Consider the following 14642-nt stretch of genomic DNA (forward strand, 5'->3'; position numbering starts at 1 on the left):
AGTGAGTTTGGCTTGTGGAAGCTGACGAAGGTGATGTTGAAGAGGTTTTGGCATTCCATGACCAAGAACTGATAGGTGAAGAGCTGATGCAATTGGAAGAGGAAAGGATAACAACCGAAACCGAATGCAGTAGCGAAATGAACATGAAGCAACTGTGTGAGATTTTTGCTGCAATGATAAAGTACGACTTTAATTTTGAAAGGGTACGTTGGTTTAGGGGATATTTGCAGGATGGTTTGAGTGCTTACAAAGAACTGTATGATAGAAAAATGAGCGAGGCTCAGCAGTCAAGCAAGCCTTCCACATCAGCCACAGCAGACAACGAACCTCGACCTTCGACATCGAGGTGGGCAGTCATGGGAGAATATGAGCTGCCTGCTCTAATGGAAACAGACGACGATGAGATGACACCCCAGTGGCCCACCACCCCAACCCCCGGGCCACGGACAGATACCGATTCGCAGAGAATGCAAAGGTAGCCGGGAGGCACACAGCACATCTTTAAGAAAAAAGCCGAAATAAACATGCTAATTAATCAGGTGCCGCCTGACACATAAATGTCAGCCCAGATCAGAGGCGATGCAATCGGCATTCGGCACTGATCTGGGCCGACAATTACGTGTCGGGCGGCACGTAATTAATTAGCTTGTTTATTTCGGCTTTTTTCTTAAAGATGTGCTGTGTGCCTTCTGGCTACCGCTGGACCCCTGCCTGCTTCGTGGCAATGTATCGGTCGGCGGCCTGGAGGGTGGGGGCCACTACACCACCCCAACCTCCGACTCAGTCTAACACATCATCATCAGTGTGCTCGATGCCTTCCCAATTCCAGTAAGTGATACTACACTGTATATACATTATTTCTACTTTATATAGGCTGTGTATTTTTACGTGTTATTTGGTATGATTTGGCAGCTTCATAGCTTAAAGGTTACTGGAGAGAGTGTTTTTGCCAAGATCTCTTTTTCTTACTCTTGCTGCCTCTCCCCTCGCTATCCCTCCTGAAAGGGTCTCACTCTGTACAGAGACAGACCATCTTTCTCTGTGTCCTTCAGAATCTAGGCTGTAAACATAAGTTACTGAGGAGTTAGTGTTGCTAAAAGTAGAAATTTAAAAGCAGAAATTTGGTGTTGGAAACGTATGAAGACTAACTGATTCCTGGTATGTTTGCTAAGGCTGATAGATGGGGTTAATATCACTACAGAAGATGAACATATGTGGCTGGTTCCTTTCACGAATGGAGAGAATCACATTCTCACAATCAACTTCAATCAGCAACAACACATCGTTGGATTTCGCTTTTGGAACTACAACAAATCCCCAGAGGATACATACAGAGGGGTGAGTCATTGGAAAGAGTTTCTGAATAGGATCTTAGAAGGATAACAGATGCAGATTTTGTATCTAATCTGCAGATTTGGAATGTGTAAATTGACAATATGGTGCAATAATTGTGTAATTATTTGGAGTAAATATGTAGACATTAAGTATTGACTGTTTACAACAGTAACATGCGTTTTTTTCCACACTGAGTTGTATATCGTGTCTTTTCTTATCCTTTCCTATGAAATTGCAACAGCCGGAATGTTGTCACTGTGGTTCTGTATGTAAATACATTAGCCAGTTTGCATGTAGCAAGAGTTTACAAGCATAGAAATTCATAGGGCAGTAGGAGACTCATGCCACACATCTAGGGATTAATCCTTGTCGTTAATGACATGGCACTTCTGATTTTTCCATCCTTTTGGACAACAACTTCAGACCTCAGCATCCACTAGGGGTGGGTTGGTGTTTGTTGGTGGGGAAAGAAAATCGCAGCTCTTCTATCATTTTGTTAATTTTGTTTGACTAATATGAAGTTGGTGTAAATGGGTGATTCAGAGCTGATACTGTCTTGGTAGACTGGAGAGTCTGTCTCATAGCTGTATCTCTCTACACTAGCTTGCATTGGCTAACAATGCCTCCAGGTAATTAATTATGCTTTATTATATGTCCTTGTTCACTATATCTGGGCCTCTTAATCTTATACATGTTATATATGATATTACTTTTGGTGGCATAGATAGACAGCCAGGTCTTTTTCTCAGGGTCAAAATGTCTTAATACTAGATGGCATGCATTTGAAGTGAGTGTGGCTAAGTTCAAAGGGGGTGTTTAGAGCAAGATTAGTTTTACACAGAGTGGTGAGTGCCTAGAATGCACTGCCAGGGGTGTTGATGGAGGCAGATATGATAGAGACATTTAAGAGGCTTTTAAATTGACACGTGCATATGCAGAGAATGGAAGGATATAGACATTGTTATTGTGTAGGCAGAAGGGATTAGGCGTTTAATTACCAGTTCAGATCAGCACAGCATCGTGGGTTGAAGGGCCTCTGTACTTTTCTATGTTCTATATAAACCAGCAGTCCCCAACCACCGGGCCGCGAGGAAACGATATGAGTCAGCTGCACCTTTCCTCATTCCCTGTCACGCACTGTTGAACTTGAACATAGGGTTGCCAACTGTCCCATATTTGCCGGGGCATCCCGTATATTGGGCTAAATTGGTTTGTCCCATACGGGACTGCCCTTGTCCCGTATTTCCCATGCTAAGGTAGAGCGTTCTTGTGAAACCTTTCGTGCTGAAATGGCGTAAAGCAAAGAAGCAATTACCACCAATTTATATGGGAAAAATTTTTGAGCGTTCCCAGACCCAAAAAATAACCAAATCATACCAATAACACATAAAACAGAAAATAACACTAACATAGAGTAAAAGCAGAAATGATATGATAAATACACAGCCTGTATAAAGTAGAAACAATGTACGTACAGTGTAGTCGGGAAGATTAAGCCAAAAGCGATTTGTGGGGGAAAAGAAATCGGCACGTACGCGCATGCACACATCATGCATGCGCACACAGGTGCCAGCGCAAGGCTTCATGGTTATGGTAGTCTTTCTGGAGCTAAACACAAGTGTCCCGCATTTGACTGCTACTTTTGTCCCTTATTTGGGAGTGAGAAAGTTGGCAACCCTAATTGTAAAAGACATGTTGAGGTGAGTTTAACCCTACTTGAACACCTCCCTTAACCCCCCCCCCCCCCCGGGTCGGGTGGTCCGCAAGAATATTGTCAATATTAAACCGGTCTGCGGTGCAAAAAGGGTTGGCAACTCCTGATATAGCATTCCTTAGCTTCCTTTGTTTGAAAGAAAAGAGCCGCAACATGTACAATCTTATATCAGTCTGGGAAATGTCCTCAATTTAATCAGTTTCCTGTATAGCGTTGTACAGCTTGGATGTCACATGACCAGAATCATTAAAAAGTGCTCAAGTGTCCACTTGAGTAGTTTTTCTGTGTAACTCTGGCATAGCTGCCTCTCATATTCTGTGCCTTGCCCAATTAATGGAAGCCTTTTTAACTCATTATCAGTGCTCCACCCTCAAGGAATGGTGCAGTCCTTTTACTACTGCACATATCTCTGTATCCCATTTATTTTGCTTTTTTTTTTGTTTTCCATCTCCAATTTGTAAAGCACATTAACAGCATACCAATCTCTAGATCACATTTGTAGAAATGATTGCAAAATGGTAGCCTAAAATGGTTGCTATATCCTCACTTCATATTGTGGGGTGATACGAAGCTCCTTAATGTTTCTTCAACAGCCTGATTTAGATTTGTAGATGGAAAGATGAACATACTTGATGGAAATGTGACAGTTCTGTGCCTAACTGCTGATATTTTCGTACATGTTAACAAACAAGTTCAGGATTCCCATGCAGGAGTACCAAGAATAGAAGTATGAAAGTTCGTGGTAGCTGATGACTTCAGAAGCCAGCAGCAATTCCTCACCGTCCATAAAAGGGGATTTGTACTAAAAGCTGTGCCTGAAGCAGGAATAGTATCTCTGTTTACTTAAACTAAGAATAGACATGAAGAACTAAGGCAAAGATTGGTTATTTAAATCAATTTGAAAAAATACATAAGAATGTTTTAAGTATTTTTAAAGTAGTTTTGATGTAATCCTTGCATCTGTTTTCAATAATTTGAATAATTTTCGATGGTACATTATATTAGAACCATGGTATAGGCAGGCAGGGGTTCCCAACCTGAGTTCTGGACCCCTTGCTTAATGGTATTGGTCCATGGCAGAAAAAAAGGTCGGGAACCCCTGGTATAGGGCAGTGCTCAAGAGAATGGTGCATCCCTCAACCAGCTAATTGCTCCAAGCCAAGATTTATACATTGGACAGTAGTAAGTATTGGCTATTGTTATTTAAATAACTTTCTACCCTTCCACTTTGGCCAGGCAAAGGTAGTTCACATTACACTTGATGGATACATTATTTCACCACCAGAAGGCTTCCTCATTCGGAAAGGTCCAGGCAAGTGTCATTTTGACTTTGCTCAGGAAATTCTCTTCATCGATTACCTCCAGAAGAACAATGAAGCAGCACCAAGGCAGCAAATTGGGTGAGAAAAATCCCAAGTCATTAATTCTTTTTCTTATTTCTTCATACCATCAAAATCTCATTCCTTCCTGAAATGTTAATAAAATAGATTTGAACTGTGATGACAGCTCCTATTTCTTGCAAGTCTGTTATCCGTAAATTTATTAAATTGATCAGTTGGACATAAATCTCTCATATCAAAGATATTCCCTTTTTCAAAATTTGCAGTCATCACATGAAATCTACAATAGCGGACAAATGATCTTGAGGTCCTGTTTGTTTGTATTGATTTAATTAATTTTGAAACTGTTAAATTAGCCATTGTGAAGGTTTGCTTTATTTTTATTAGCTCCTCAATAATTTAAGTAGAATGGCATGTTCCCAATGTTTTATTTATTGGATTTTAAAAACACCTTGTTAATTTTAATACACTTTTGCCTGATAATAAACAAAATTTAGTTATGTATGCATATGATAATATTAACATAAATGACAAACTAAATTTTGGTGGTGTTGACAGTGAATTATTGTTTTTTGTTGTTTATGATAGGAACCATCCGAAGAAGATGGAACAGGCTAGTATGGACTATGAAGCTCCACTCATGCCATGTGGCTGTATCCTTTCAACTTCAGAAAGTCTTTACAATATGTGAATTATTCCTATTCAAGTAACAGATGGGCCTGAAGTTTCTACACTACTTTCACCCAAATGATAAGCCCTTGAAGTTAAATAGTTCAAATGATCACAACTTTAAGCATGAGGCACTGTACCCATTGCATGGAGCTTGCCCTGTTTCAAACACCCCTTTCATAGAATTGTTCCTGGTAACAAAACCAAGCACATCCCTATGTTAGAAAATACATTTTGTACCACCAACATTCAATTAAGGACACTAATTACATATTTGTTTGCTCAGAGTAAGGCCACCTTTGGTCACATTAATGCGTCATTGATGAATTGCGCTATGATCATTGGTGGAAGCTCACGTAGATCTTCAATACTTTTAACTCTATTTAAATTTACTAAGATTCAATCAATGAATATGGTTTTGTTGCATGAAACCTGTGATATATTAATACTACATTTTGCTGCAGCAGTTACTTAAACAAATTCTCAGGTTAACTGTTGTCACTCCATTGATTGTGTGTTTGTGCTGATTGTGTTTGTTTTCAAGCACATGTGTTCTGAAACTGTTCATTTCTGATGCACCTCTGTCTTGAAAAAGGAAAAGCAATGTCCAGTGTGTTCTTGGTTAACTTTCCCGATTGAATTCACCAGGCGGTGGTGTTTGACAGATCAGACTCATCCCAGAACCAGAATGCAATTTCATTTTGGGCTGGAGGTCCAATAGTTTTCAATTGTTAGTAAATGCATGAGCCGCAGAGTTCACAAAGATGTTATTTGCCCATTGTGATATACAGTATAAGCGATTTGGTTGAGAATGTACATAGCGTGGTTAATAAGTTTGCAGGCGGCACTACATGTATGGTATTATAGATAGTGAAGATAGTTATCAAAAATTGCTGGGGGATCTTGATCAGCTGGTTAAGTGGTTGAGGAAAAGCAGATGTGGTTCAATTCAAAGGCAAGTTAAACCAGGGTAGTATTCTTATAGTAAATGGTAGGCCCTGGGGAGTGTTGTATAATAGACTAACCTAGGAGCATAAGAATATTGTGCCCTGAAAGTAGTGCTGCAAATCGACACGGTGGTAAAGAAGGTTTTTGGCATTTTAGCCTTCATCAGTCAGAGCACTGAGAATAGGAGTTGGGATGTTATATTGCAGTTATTGGTGACATTGGTGAGGACCCACCTGAAGCGTTCTTTATACAGTTTTGTTTGCCATGTTATAGAAAGATGTCATTAAGCTGGAAAGAGCGCAAAAAAAATTAGGCGAATGTTGCCAGGAATCGAGAACCACCTTTATAGGGAGAGGTTGAGGGAGACTTTATTCCTTGGTGTAAGACTGAAAAGTGACCTCATAGAGGTGCATAAAATAATGAGTGTCATAGATAGGGGGAAACTGAGATGGGAAAGTTTTAAAAGGGGCCTGAAGAGCAATGTTTTCACACAGCTGGGTATGTGGAACAAACTGGCAGTGAAACTGATTGAGGGAGATACAGTAACAGCATTTAAAGGATGTTTGGATAGAGAAGACTTGGGGGGGGGAGATATGGGCCAAATGTAGGCAAGGGAGATTGGTTTAGGTGGACATCTTGCTCAGCAAAGAGAGGCTCAATTTCCTCTTTCCGTGCTGTATAAATCTGTCTCTATGACCCTCAGCCCTTTATGCCTATACAGCTGATGTATTATATGGGATAATATTACTACAATGAGTCTTTGTTTTATGGTAGTTTTTCTTTAAATGTACAGATGGTTTTTTTGGGGAGATTATGTATGCATTTTACAGTTGAAATGAAATATTTATGGTAATGTCAGCAGAAGTTTAATCTCTGACAATGTTTCCAAATTTGTAATGTGTTCCTTTCCTTGATCCACATTTTCCCAGTTATTTTTCAGCTTCAGTTACTGACTACATGGGGAGATCCCTATTACATTGGTCTGAATGGACTGGAACTCTATGATGACAACGGTGAAAAGATTATACTGACAGAGAATAGTATCCTTTGCCATTAAACAGTGGCACTCAACTGCTTTGTAAAGTACTGAGACCACTATTTATTCTCAACTCAGGAGGGACTGTTAAATCTCCGCTCAGTTTCTTTTATGCAAATGCCTGTATGACTCAGCAGACTGCATAAAAACAAACTGGAGAGCTTAGATCTATTCACTGTTTCTGTGATCACTTAGGCCTTACAGCCTCTCTTTTCACCCAATCATCAGCAGCCATGCCATCAGCTCTTTAGATTTCACATTGTGAAATTCCCTCTCCAAATCAGATTGTTTCCTTACTTATAATTATATTTTCAAGTATACCTTCCATTACTCTAGTAACTATACTTTTTAAGTATGTAAATACAAATAAAGACGTACTGGGACATTCTGAAATTGTGTACGGAGGGTGGCTCAGTAGCGTAGCAGTTAACGCAGCGCAGTGCTTTCAGTCAGTGATCGGGGTTCAATTCCTGCCACTGTCTGTAAGGAGTTGTACGACTGCGTGGATTTCCTCTGGGTTCTCTGGTTTCCTCCTGCAGATGCACGGGTTAAGGTTTGTAAGTTGTGAGCATGCTGTGTTGGCACTGGAAAAATGGTGACACTTGTGGGCTGCCCCAAAACATCCTCTGTTGATTATTGACACAAAAACACATTTCCCTGTAGGCTTCGATGTTTCAACTTACATGTGACAAATAAAAGTGATTTTCTAAAGCAAGTAATTTTGACAAGGCTATCAGGTTTGGATATGATCTTGTTTGCGGCACCGTCCACTTTCTTTTTGCCTCTGGGAGCATTTCAGAATGCACTTTAACAATAAAGGATCTATATAATATGATTTGTGTTGGCAATCATATGATAACTACATTTTGATATCTGCATTCAATGTGTATTTCTCTCGGGGCTTCTCAACATCATTAGCCATATCTTAATTAAAAGATGCGAGTTAGTTACTTTACCCCAAGCCTATTATGTGCTTAAACCTTGCAGATTTGTAAAACAGCTGTTAAGAGCTTCCCAGCCAAGGGAACCAGCTATGCCTGCCTTTTTGTTGGCTTTGTGGAACAATCCATGTTCCAAACCTATACTGGTATCTGTCCCCCACTTTTCCTTTGCTACATCAATGACTGCATTGGCATGCATGCTGAGCTCGTTGACTTCATTAACTTTGCCTCCAACTTTCACCCTGCCCTCAAGTCTACCTGGTCCATTTCCAACACCTCCCTGCCCTTTCTAGATCTTCCTGTCTCTATCTCTGGAGACAGCTTATCGACTGAAGTCTACTATAAGCCTATGAACTCTCACAGCTATCTGGACTATTCCTCTTCTCACCCTGTCTCTTTCAAAAATGCCATCCCCTTCTCGCAATTCTTTCGTCTCCGCCGCATCTGCTGTCAGGATGAGGCTTTTCATTCCAGGACGAAGGAGATGTCCTCCTTTTTTAAAGAAAGGGGCTTCTCTTCCTCCACCATCAACTCTACTCTCAAACGCGTCTCTCCCATTTCATGCATGTCTGTTCTCACCCTATCCTCCTGCCACCCCACTAGGAATAGTGTTCCCCGGTCCTCACCTACCACCCCACCAGCCTCCTGGTCCAACATATAATTCTCCGTAACTTCCACCACCTCCAGCTGGAACCCACCACTAAGCACATCCTTCTCTCCCACCCTCCTGCTTTCCGTGACTACCTCGTCCATTCATCCCGCCCCATCCCTTCCCACTGATCTCTCTCCCGGCACTTATCCTTGTAAGCGGAACAAGTGCTACACATGCCCCTACACTTCCTCCCTCACTACAATTCAAGGCCCCAGACAGTCCTTCCAGGTGAGGCGACACTTCACCTGTGAGTGGACTGGGGTGATATACTGCGTCCGGTGCTCCTGATGTGGCCTTCTATATATTGGCAAGACTTGACGCAGACTGGGAGACCGTTTCACTGAACACCTATGCTCTGTCTGCCAGAGAAAGCAGGATCTTTATCTCTCTCTCCCTCTCCCTCTCCCTCTCCCTCTCCCTCTCCCTCTCCCTCTCCCTCTCCCTCTCCCTCTCCCTCTCCCTCTCCCTCTCCCTCTCCCTCTCCCTCTCCCTCTCCCTCTCCCTCTCCCTCTCCCTCTCCCCCTCTCCCCCTCTCCCCCTCTCCCCCTCTCCCCCTCTCCCCCTCTCCCCCTCTCCCCCTCTCCCCCTCTCCCCCTCTCCCCCTCTCCCCCTCTCCCCCTCTCCCCCTCTCCCCCTCTCCCCCTCTCCCCCTCTCCCTCTCCCTCTGACTATACTCTTTGCCTATCCTCTGGGCTTCCCCCTCCCCCTTTCCTTCTCCCTAGGCCTCCCATCCCATGATCCTCTCATATGCCCTTTGCTAATCACCTGTCCAGCTCTTGGCTCCAGCCCTCCCCCTCCTGTCTTCTCCTATCATTTTGGATCTCCCCCTCCCACTTTCAAATCTCTTACTAGCTCTTCTTTCAGTTAGTCCTGACGAAGGGTCTCGGCCCGAAACGTCGACTGTACCTCTTCCTAGAGATGCTGCCTGGCCTGCTGCGTTTACCGGCAACTTTGATGTGTGTTGTTAAGAGCTTCCTGCTGTTTTGAATATGAAATATGCAGGAAAAGCAGTGTCAAGTGTAGCAGTGATGCCTTTCTTTCTGATACTCTAAATAACTTTAATCCATGCTTCAAGGTATGCAACACTAAGCCATCCACAACAGCTACTCCCCTTCCAGGTGAGCAGTCACTGTCTGTAACAGCAGCAGACGTGAGAAGGATTTTGGAGAGAGCCAACCCCAGTAAGGCTGCCAGTCCAGAGAACATCTGGTGAAGCCCTCCCCACCATTGACCACACTCTCCACAGAGCGTTGTCACAAGAAAGCAGCATTCATCATCAGGTACCCCCTCCACCCAGTCCATGCTCTTGTCTCGCTGCTGCCATCTGGAAGAAGGTGCAGGAGTCTCAGGACTCACACCACCAGGATCAGAAACAGTTATTACCCCTCAACCATCAGGTTCCTGAACCAGAGGGAATAACTTCACTTGCCCCATCACTGAAATGTTCCCACAACCTATGGACTCACATTCAGGGACTTTTCATCTCATGTTCTCGATACTTGTTGCTTAGTTATTGATGAGTATTATTATTTTTTTTGTATTGGCACAGTTTTGTTGTTTTTTGCACATTGGTTGTCCACGTTGATGAGATCTTTCATTGATTCTGTTATGGTTATTGGATTTATTGCGTATATCTGCAAGAAAATGAATCTCCAAGACAGCTTAAAAAACAAGGGCACATATCAGAATGTTATTTCTGGATTTCGGTTTGACATTTAATGCAATTGTCCCAGATCTCAGATCTTGGTAAACAAATTCCTACTCTTTGGTCTAAATATACCACTGTGCAAATTAGTGTTGGACTTCCTAACCAACGGACCTCGGACAGCCAGTCTGCACGACCACTCCTCCCTTCCCATCATCCTCAACCCCAGTGCCCCCAAAGGACAGTGTGCTGAGCCCATTGCTGTACGCTGTGCTCGCACATGACTGTATGACCAAACACCAGAGCAATGACATTGTCAAACTCGCCAATGACATGACCAACAATGATGAGACTACCTACAGAGAGGAGGTGAAAGAGTTCAAAGCCTGTCCAGTCAAATTACCTCTTCCTCATTGTCAACAAGACAAAGGAGATGGATATCGACTTTAGAAAAACCACACCACTCATACTGCCCTTCACATCTGTGGCACAGCAGTGGAAGCTGCAAGCAGTATCAAACTCCTGAGAGTAGACATCTCGCACAACTCTCATAGTCCTAGAACACATTCTACATAATCAGGAAAGCTCACCAAAGCCTCTACTTTCTGATGTGGCAGAAGAGAGCTGGACTATGCACATCAGTACTCATGACCATCTACAGATGCACAGTTGAGAGCATCCAAATATGCTGCTTCACTGTGTGATAAAGAAACTGCATTGTGGCAGACAGAAAAGGCTGTACAATAGGTAGTTAAAACTGCCCAACACATCACTGATGCCATCAAGAACATATCTGCAGAAAGACGCCAGAAAAAGGCCAGTACTATCATGAAGGATGCCACCCACCCTGCAGATGGACTATTTGTCCCACTCTATCAGAGAAGAGAAATAGCAAATCAGACTTGATGGGCCAAGTGGCCAAATTCCACTCCTATGTCGTATGGTCTTACACTGCCTCGCTGCCAAGACCACTAGCCTCAAAATCATTTACTTCCCCCAAGCCATTAAGCTGATCAACACCACCACCCATTAACTTGCTACACCACCCCCATCACCACTACATACACTTCAGGCATTCCTCTCCACAAGTCCTCAGTACTCTTCATCCACCACCCCCTCCCATGCACTGCCACACCTCTACCTACACTAATACAGTCACTGTGCTACTCTGTTTTGATCTGCCCTGCTGCTACCTAAAGAGTTCCCTTTGCCAAGCATTACTTTGTCACTTTGCCGTTGACTGTCAAAAGTCACCTTATGTACAGATACTCCTGCACCTAGCATCACTTTATGTACATAAACTCAATGTGTATAAGCTAATCTAATGTATATACAGCCATGCTCAAATAGTTACTTGTGTTTTATAGTTACCTTTATATTTAATATTTTTTATTGAGTTCTTTGTAGTAAATGTGATGTTTTTATGCTGCAATCATTTCATTCTCCTTTACACCAGAGTACAGAAGAATGACAATAAGCAATCTGAATCTTGAATTTAAAAATAATTGTGTTTACAGCAGTGATTGCTGACCTCTTACATGTACCTAAACGGTCACTTGCCTTTGTAGTTTTTAATGTGGTGATGTTATTTTTCCCCACCACAGCAACTAATTAACACGGGGTACATTGGTTTTCATCTGAATTTCTCTCTAGGAAACATAGTAAAATACCAGGTAGGTTGAGAGCACCAGAAACAATATATTATCAAATTCAGTGACACCACATAACCAGGGTGATCAGTAAACAGCAAATGTTGTCTATACCAGTAAAAACTCTGCCTGCTACATGCTGTAGTGTGCTTTGCTAGTTTTGATCATCAGGGATTCTGTGCAAGGTTCAAATCTTAACAAAACAGATTTATGTCTCGTGAGCTACACCCTGAAAATTCATTCGCCCTTTAGCAGACATATTGCAAAACTGATCTATGGAATAGTGTCCTAGATTATCTGAAGAGGAATGATACTTGCCACCACCTTGTGCAGTGGCTGTTTCATTTCAGCAACTATCACTTATTTACAACGTGATCCTTGCATATTAGTTTCCTTGCATCTTTTGTCACTTCTTGGTACTCTCTTCTGTTTTGCTAAAGACTGCTTCAAGGTGCTAAAATGTCATTTGAGCCTTTCAAAATAATGTAGTCAATTTAGAGCATTATTTTAATGATACCTACACCCTACATTTTTCTTGTTCAGTATGTAATTTTAAGCCTTGCTCCTTAATGTGCACTATTGATGCAAACAAAACTGTTCCAAAAACCGGAACTTGTTAGAAATAACTTCAACTCAAGCAGCATATTTGAAGAGGAAGAAATGATATTAGTGTTTTGGGTTGGTGAGATTTCAGTAGAATTGGTACATGTTAGAGTTCTAACAAGTACTAGGTATGCAAAGAATGTGGGAAGGAAAGGAGGGAAGTCCTATAATGTGGTTGTAAGGCAAGAGGGACTTGAGTCTGCACTGGATTAATGTGGTTTGGCCTGTGAATGGATTGATCACAACAGGAAATAAAATGTTTGATTTAAATATGTTTAATAGTTTATTTTTAATCATTTCTCAATATTTGTGAAGATATTTATATGACAGTTTCCACAGCTGTTATGCCTGAGGTGGGGTTTTACTTACCTGACAAAATGGAACATATCAACTCTACTTGGAGGGAACCTGTGCTATGCTGGGCTTCATCAGTTAATCGAGAGCCAGTTTTCCAGTGGAAAACTGTGGCCCGGGACCAATTGAAAGAAAGAGCAGACTTTAAGAACATCTTCTGCTTCTTAGAAGATCCCCAACAAATGACAAAAGTTTTGTAATGTAGGTTATCTTGTACCATTTAATCATTTCTCATAATTATTTCCCACTTTACACTCTCTTTCAGAACATTAGTTTTCGACTTTTGCTCCTTTCATAGTTTAATGTCGAACTTGTTTTATGTTAAATTTATTCCAGCTCTAATGAGAAGTCAGCAAACTTAAATATTAACTTCCCAGCGGCCAACTACTGTAATTCCTATCCACATTACTATTCTGACATGCTGGTTCATGGCCTCTTGCCACGATGAGGCCTTTCTCAGGATGGAGAACAACACCTCATATTCTATCTAGTAACATCCAACCTGATGGCATGAACATTGATTTCTCCTTCAGTAAAGAAAAATTCCCCCCTCCCCACTTCCTCTATTCCCCATTCTGGCTTCTTACCTGTCACCTCCCCCCGGTGCCCCTCTCCCATGGTCCGCTCTCCTCTCCTATCAGATTCCTTCTCCAACTCTATATCTTTTCCACTCATCAGGCTTCAGCTGTCATCTTCTAGCCTGTGCTTCTTCCTCTCCCCCACCTTTCTTATTCTGGCATCTTCTCCGTTCCTTTCCTGGTGAAGGGTCACGCCCCAAAATGTCAACTGTTTATTCATTCCATAGACGCTACCTAACCTGCTGAGCTCCTCTAGCATTTTGTGTGTGGTACTAATTCTGTCTTTCTTCTCACAGTTACATGACCTGATTATTTCCAGTATTTTTTTCATATTTTCAGCATCCACTGTAATTTGATTTTGGAGAACATTGAGCAGGAAATGAGCTGACCTGTTAAAATTAGTCAGAAGTTAAAATAGGTCATGAGGTAAATTTCAAACATTAGTTTAAAATGATAAACTATGACGTACTAGAAAAGCCAGTTAGGTTTAATCTATCAGTACTTTATTGGCTCATAAATCAATGTTTTAATCCTGACTATATCTATTCTGCAACATTGTCACCCAATGTAAGGTGTGCGATTTCTTCTATATGTGTTAACCCTCTATATTAGTCAGGATAACTATACACAACTATAATTATTTGTTAATAACTCCATAACATATACAACTGATTTTATAATTGCTCTTTTCTGTAATGATCATTGTGCTGCTAGCAGCCACAATTCTTGGTCATATCTCTGGAAGAGCAGGGTGGAGCTGAAGAACATGGTAGAAATTCCAGCAAATGTCAGGATGAATCCTTCAAGCAGAAACCAACATTGATAAAGTAGAATGGATGTATTACTTCATGTAGATTACTGATAAGTAAGAGAATATCTTCCTTTTTAGTCACTCACAAGCAACAGTTCTGTGAGAGGAATTAATTCTTACTGTAGATAAATAGTTGTTATTTTTCCAATATTTGTTTGAATTTTCTAGCTTTTTGTGCTTAAAATTGTATATTTTTAATTGAGTTCAGAGGATTGTGAAGCTTAAAAATTGAGACATTGTAATATTATTTTAATATCTCCCTGTCTGTGTATGTCTTGATGAATGATCGTGGCCTGGAATGTCGACTGTTTATTTCCATAGATGATATCTGATCTGTTGAGTTCCTCCAGCATTTTGCGAGCATTGC

At 41.5% G+C, this 14642-nt stretch overlaps 1 protein-coding gene across 8 annotated transcripts in view; it reads left to right on the forward strand.

Moving 5' to 3' along the window:
• Positions 1–14642, forward strand: part of katnip (katanin interacting protein) — a 144590-nt gene that overhangs the window by 87911 nt on the left and 42037 nt on the right. For all 8 annotated transcript variants that reach the window (XM_072268548.1, XM_072268544.1, XM_072268543.1 and 5 more), the window contains 4 exons: positions 1173–1338; positions 4286–4449; positions 4978–5042; positions 6936–7046. In XM_072268548.1, the coding sequence (XP_072124649.1) occupies positions 1173–1338; positions 4286–4449; positions 4978–5042; positions 6936–7046 (506 nt within the window). The remainder of the gene's footprint in view (positions 1–1172; positions 1339–4285; positions 4450–4977; positions 5043–6935; positions 7047–14642) is intronic.

This window comes from Mobula birostris, chromosome 9, assembly GCF_030028105.1.
Source record: "Mobula birostris isolate sMobBir1 chromosome 9, sMobBir1.hap1, whole genome shotgun sequence".
NCBI classification, from domain to species: domain Eukaryota; kingdom Metazoa; phylum Chordata; class Chondrichthyes; order Myliobatiformes; family Myliobatidae; genus Mobula; species Mobula birostris.